The sequence below is a fragment of the Ischnura elegans genome, chromosome 1 (assembly GCF_921293095.1).
Source record: "Ischnura elegans chromosome 1, ioIscEleg1.1, whole genome shotgun sequence".
Classification (NCBI taxonomy): domain Eukaryota; kingdom Metazoa; phylum Arthropoda; class Insecta; order Odonata; family Coenagrionidae; genus Ischnura; species Ischnura elegans.
The window spans coordinates 29583564-29590421 of NC_060246.1; the positions used below are offsets into that span (position 1 = coordinate 29583564).

The window sequence follows — 6858 nt, forward strand, 5'->3', positions numbered from 1 at the left end:
ATTCGTAAAACTACACTAATCTTAACGAGCTTTATTAAGCTATTTTTGAGGAGAGAATAAAAATGAAGGAGGTGCTTTATTGTATTTATAGCAACAGAAGTAGTCATTAACTTTACGAAAGTTAACAATACTGCTAGAATGTTGCCACTGATTACAATATCTACCGTACCTCCTGAGAATAAATTTTTCTAACTCCTACAATAGGATTCTTGGTATCGAACCAAAATTCAATTTGGAAACGTTATGGGAATCAATGGCGTAGATAATTAATTATTTTTTTCCTTCGGCGGTTACGACATAACCCCGTAAGAACGTGGGGAAAAGGTATTCTCCCTAATTCCTCCATTCACTCCACTCGTCTCGGATTGCCTTAGGCTCAAATATGGTAACGATTGCTCATCTCCGGGAAATTAATTTCTCGCATCATTTCGCGTTAATTAAAATTCGCAAGGCAAGAGGGTGAACTTACTCTCTCAAACTCGGGAACTTGTTAGAAGAGGCGTCTTCATTTCGCAAGACTCAAACAGCGCGGGGGGAGAATCTCGTTTTTTTTTGGGCGCGTGGTCCGAGAGTACCTGCATGCATGAACCCCGCACGGAGAAGAAGATGTTGGACTTTTCTTGCATTTCTCAGAAAAGTCGACTCGACTTAAAAATGTGAAGTGGCTCCAAAACTTCACAAAAACAAAATGAGTACCGGGATGCTTTTCATGACTGAGAGAGTTGAAATAAACCTCGGAGGAAGTCTCCTTCGAAGGATGCATGGGGGTGAGGGAGGGAGATTGGAAGGGCAGAACCATCCAACGGTAGTCGTGGTCACGTGCGCCTCTTCAAACCCCGCAATTAGAAGGGTCGGACAAAAAACATACAAAAGCGGAAATGTCACACTCCCGAGCACATTGCATTTACCCCTTCCTCGAAAACTCATTCCAGACATTACCGGGAGGAGGTGAGCGGAGTTCCCGCAGAGAGGAAGTTGTACCCTCTTTGATTTACCTTTATCCGAATGGGTTGTGCCTCTCGCAGACATCACGGTGCTGTGTTGTTGATTTCATGTTTCATTCCCGGATAGTGCACGGAACAACTACAAAATCATCGGAGAAATTTCCGTCTTCCTCGATTGACGAAAGGAAATGCGCTATTTCTATTGATTCGCTCCACCATTTAATGCTCGTGGGAACACAATTAAACTTCATTGGGAAGAAAATTCTCAAGAACGACCCCAAAATCTCACGAGGAATTCATTCTTAGCTAGATGAAGCATCTCCTGCATATCTTTGGTGGCAGAGGAATTTCGTTGCCTACATCGGTATCTTTTGACAGTTTCGTAACTATCGGTACAATAAATTACAGTTAATGGCGCTATGTTTTAAAGAAATTTCATGAATTTCGGCTTGGCACGCAGTGAAAATATTTTCTCCTCATTTAACTCGTTGTTAAATAGCCGCTTAGTTTTAATCATAGCTAGGTAAAATGAAAACAGACCGTTGTTTCGGCACTGTGTACTTCTACCAAGGTATTACAGTCGGTTTTCATAAAATTATGCATTGAAAGCAACGAAGTGCTTTTATGATCATTGGCTTTCAGGAATTCAGAAAGGCGCACAGAAGGATGTTATTGTTACGAATTCTTTTAGGATGAAATATTCGCATTTATGAAAATATATCTCTCAATAACCGGAGTAAATGTAACATCAATGATTGCACCCCGATCATTTTTATCAAGACGTGTCATTAGTTCTAAACATAACCTTTCTGTTCGATATAATGGCATTAGCTGAAAGCAACAGTGAAAACCTCTCACCGTTTTCTTTTCTTCTGAATCCTCCGGTGGAGCTGGCTGGAAATGAACGAAAGAAAACGGTATAAATATTCATCCTTTGAAACACGTTCCTATTTGAAAGAAGTGCAAGAGAAGATTTGTTGCTTTTTGTTCAAGTATTTTTTTAATTAAAATCCCCAAAAATTTAATGAGATTTTAGACAAAGTTAATTAAACATAGATGCATGCATTTGACTTACCATAGTAAAATTTTTAAATTGAATCAATCATCAAAAAGAATTGAAACTTGCATGAAAAGCCAATGGCAAGATATCAAGTTTTGATAAGTCAACAACATACACGCTTAAGTAACACAACAAGTCGTGAGATAATACGCCTGAGTCACCAAGCCTCCATTTTTAAGCAACAAATAGTTAATTAAACTACAGTATAACGTAAGAATAAGTTATGATACTGTGAAAAGTATCGTAAATTATGCTCTTATCATCATTACATCAAACTGAAACATATGGTTAATGCCCCGGCCGAGATGTTTAATTCAAGGTGCAGGCCGTTTACAATGATAATCAAACATATCGTATTTTTCGTACCTGCAAGCATTTTGCCGGAACATATCCCACAGCATCATTTGCTCCAAGGGCTCTGCAAGCCCACCAAATTCGGCCGTCCTTGCTCAACACCTAAGCAAGCGAGCGAGCAAAAAAAATTTAAAAAATAAGCACATATAAAGCACATTGAAAGCTACAAAGTTATTCAACGGGTAAAAAAAAGAGCTCAGGCAATGCTAAACACGCAATGCACATCATAAGGAGATTTAGGAGCTCCACTTGTTGACAGGGAAAACAAAAGCGATTGGTGGGTAGGGTCTTTGTCTTCCGATCTCACAGATGAAAATCTCAGCAAAAAATATAGTTTCATTGGCCCTTAATATGCTTCTTCAATCCTTCCATGCTTCAGAAACGGCCTTGATACTATGCAAAACTAGCCCGCAAGCGACAGGGAAGCTCGCAATTATACTTTCAGAGAGAAAAATATCATTCATTACAAGGCGACCCATTTCCAGGGTCATTATTAATTATGCATTCCATCTCAAAATGAACCATCAACGTCTGAGTGGAGGGAAAAAAACCATAGAAACACGTACGAGGAGAAAAGGGGAAAGGGGTTGAATACAAAAGCAAAGGACCTCATTGAAATGTACATCAATTATTTTTACCTCGAACAAATCTCCCTCCTCGAACGAGAGGAGAGTGTCCAGTGGCGTGCTCTTGCGGTTGTTGGCGGAACCACCTCCTCCTCCTCCCTCGGTCCTCTTGGCAGCCTTTTTGAGGGACGGCTCCGAGCTCGCCTTCTCCAGCTTATCGCTCGGCATGGGCAGATGGCGACACGGGGAGGCCAGCGGCTTTTTGCCGGCGGAGGCCGTGCCGTTGCCGCCGCTGCACTGTGAATTTCCTTGCGCGGCTGCGGACGGCGAAGGAGGCGGCGAGGCTGACTCCACTATGACCCGACCCCTGACGGACGCACAAGGGGACGAAGGCGTGGATCGGGTCATTATGGCCGGTGCGACGGTTAGGCCCCCGTCGCTCGGACGGAAGGAGCATTTCGCTCGGTACAAATTGGAAGCCATTGTCTCGGCAAGCGAGAAGGAGTCCTGATCGAACAAGGGAGGGAAAGGGAAGAAGGCCTTCTCGTATTTTTTTATTGTTCTTCTCACTTTTAATGACCAAGAAAACAAAAGGTGGACGAGTTCCGTACACAGAGACACTCACTCAAAAACACACACACTCAGGGTTATACTCGCAGCATAAAACGAATCAACCACGTCGTGGTTGTCGTGTTGTCGGAGCAATACCCAGATTCCCTTATGATTTTTGAGTAATTCTCACCCACAGATGCACTCACTTAAAATACCACCTCGCAGCGCCCTTTCTCGTTAAAAAACAAAACAAGGAACTACGAGTAGAAACACTCGCTCATTCTCTCCCTATCTCTCTTCCCCGTTCATTCACGCGCCCCCCGTGTGATGCAGAACGTAATCACGGACACCGGCTGATCTCACTCACGCCCGTTACGGCCTGGGACGAACGTCAACATTACCGGTCCACCACCCTCACGAATCCACAGCAAACATTCACCCACACGGGATTTTCGCGGAGTTATCAGGTTAACTTCCCACGTACGTGAAGGATTATTTACCAATGTTATCAGCGCTATTTTGTCACTTTCAGGCGGCGAATCGCGTCAAAATCTGGAGTGCGGTCTGGCGTCGGGGCTAGATTTAAACGGAATAGTATCCGCTTTGCCGATAGGAAACCGCCCCTGTGCTACCGGCCACAAGATGTGGCCATGCACCCGAACTGTGAAAAAAATCCCGACTCCTTCCCAGCCGCCTTTCAATGAGAGAATAGATCGATAAGTGGCCAAGAATTGTGACCCGCTTCCCTAGTCCTAGACGGAAGCTGGTTCCTACTAAGGACAATGGCCACAGGGGTCTATCGTGAGACCCAGGGTCTGTCGCGGTTCGGGTCGGTTTACACTCTGGGGGCAATGTTGATCGGCTGGAGGGATGTCGAGAGAGAGATGGATACAGGGTCCAGGGGGGAGAGAGGGAGGGCAGGATACGGGAGGGGAGGGTATTTTTTTGTCCAGGATAAGGCGTCACCGGCGGCGGATGTGTACTATATATCCCGGAGATGCGATGCTCTCTCTCTATCTTCGTATCTCTCGGCTCCGTATCCAGGGGGCGTCGTAACCTGGGGAGACGCTCGGCACCGCTCCTTCCCACTCTACGTCTGCCAGGAGCAGGGTTTTTCGACGCCGTGCGTCCTCTTAGCGGCGAACGCCCGAAACACGGGTTCGTTCCCTGTTCCCTCTCTCCCCCCCCCCTTCCCTCTGCCACGCAATCCCTTCTCGCAAACCCCCTTCCCCCCTCCACTCCCCTTGCTCACACAACGCTCCCGAACAGTTGCTCCCCCTCCATCAAAACCCCCTCCCCTATCGTTCCTTCCCCCCTCCCTTTATACGAACTCACTTCCAACTTACTCCCCTCCAGGGGCGTATCCTACTCCCCTCCTGCCCCGAAATCCCCTCCGCGTGTACGTAATAAGGGTATCAAAGAGTCCGCGCGAGTCCTGGGTTGGTGAGGTGGTTTTACACTTTTTCGTGAGTTCCTCACGGGCCTACGTCACGTGTTGTCCGGGCGAAAAAAATTAAAATCGATCCATATATATATATGTTTTCAGTCCGTTGATGATGAGTCAGGGGGTGTTCCGCCCCCCACCTCTTTCCGACCCCTGCCTCGGAGGATGTTTTTACGATGGCGGCGGCAGGCCGCGGGCGGTCTCCACTCGCGTCGACGCCTCCCCGCTGCTAAGATGACGGCGGCGATAATTATGATAATGTCGACGAGAGCGAGGACCGAGTACCGCACGCACAACGCGACGCGACAGGGATTCGCTCCTTCCTGCTAAGCATCCTGGGGGGAACTCTTTCCCATAACCTTGCCTCGGTGTCCTTAAAGAATCTCACGGCCTTTGAGGTAGTCGCGAGGTAACACCCGAATTTCTGCGCTCAGAATGTAGTTTAAGCACCAAAATGGGCAGAGGACTGTCGTACTCGATCACTTTTATTCCAACACCCAAGAGTGCAACCCTGTGCAATGTTCCCTACGAAGTTTCCTAAAAAAATCCTCCCTCAAAGGCTTATGGGTCGACGACGGCGACTCGGCCACAGAAGGTAGTAGATGTATCACCGCAGAGGGCAACAGACGTACCCTTGTCGTACTCTCACTTTTTTCGAGGTCATAAAACGCGACCCTGCGCAACTTCTTTCCCACGAAGCTTCCCGTAAACAATCCTCGCCACGATGACTTTGAGTAGTTGGCGGGGTTGACACCTTTATTTATTCACTCAGAAGGAGGTTTAATCACCAAAGAAGGTAGAAGACGGACCCTTGTCGCACTCTCCTTACTTTTTTTCCTGAAATTCGAGGATACAGAGAGCGACCCGGTGCTACTCGACCGCTTCCTCGAGAAGCTGACTTCAGAGTGTGCGGAGTCATGTGGATTGGATTGTCCAAGTCAGCTGATCGATACATGCGCCCAAGTTCACGTCCTCTGCTCATCCTGCTCAGTTGCGACGGCCAGGGCTCGAGGCCTCGCAGCATGCGGAGGTCAGGGGAGGGAACCCTGCAGCAGGTCGGGGCCGGAAAGTGTGTCAAGGCCGCCGCAAGAGCTGGGATCCTCTCCATCCTCTTCATCACATAAACAATCCACCCTCACTCTCTCCCACTCAACTCCCTCCCCTATCCTCATCCGATCCTTCAACTATCCCCTTCTCCCCCAATACTAGCTCTCCCCCTCTCCTAAACTAATGCTCTCACTCCCTTGTCCTATCCTAATCCTTTCTCGGTCCTATCTCAATCCACTCCCCCTCAGTCCTATCCCATTACTGTTCCTCCCCTATTGTTTACGCTGGATGAACGAATTTGTTATGAGAGAGGGTGAGAAGCCAAGTGTTACTAGTGATTTTTTGCTTGAGAGAGTTAGGAACATAAATTAGGAAACTAATACAAACGAGATCAACGAGATATTTAGTAGTGCCTTTGATTTTCCACTCGATGTCAGTAGAGAATAAAGACTCACTCGTTTCCTTAGGCCAATCAAGTTGTTTGTATCTTTCTTCTATCAATTTCTGTGTCTGTGTGTAGAAAAATTAACGTGTACCCCTTAACTTCTCACCCCATCATATATCTTGTTAAATGGATTGTCATAATTATATGGCAAACGATACCGATTGTGTTACTTTCTTACTTTAAAGATTACGCTGAACTTAAATAATTAAAGAATTGAGTTCGTTTTAGAGACGTCTGGCATCAAGACAATTTCAACGGTTTTCATACAAATCTCCTTTAAAAAAATACGTAATATCACCCTATGCCTCTCAAGTAAAACCTCTCCCTTCCCTCTCCTAGCTTTCCTTATCCTAGGCCCCTCCCATCTTAATACTATCCCTCTCCCAGCATAATCCTCTCCTTAACCTATTCAAAAAAAAAAAAACAAATCCCCCCACACACCCCTC

At 46.3% G+C, this 6858-nt stretch overlaps 1 protein-coding gene across 2 annotated transcripts in view; it reads right to left on the reverse strand.

The window, feature by feature from the left end:
* Positions 1–4582, reverse strand: part of LOC124157785 — a 262840-nt gene extending 258258 nt beyond the window's left edge. The window contains exons 1-3 of one of the 2 annotated variants that reach the window (XM_046532803.1): positions 2997–4582; positions 2371–2460; positions 1803–1838 (exon numbers count right to left, since the gene is read on the reverse strand). In XM_046532803.1, coding sequence (XP_046388759.1) covers positions 1803–1838; positions 2371–2460; positions 2997–3407 — 537 coding nt within the window. In that variant the 5' untranslated portion in view covers positions 3408–4582. The remainder of the gene's footprint in view (positions 1–1802; positions 1839–2370; positions 2461–2996) is intronic. The other variant, XM_046532812.1, reaches the window with a different exon arrangement.
* Positions 4583–6858: the final 2276 nt, after the last annotated feature.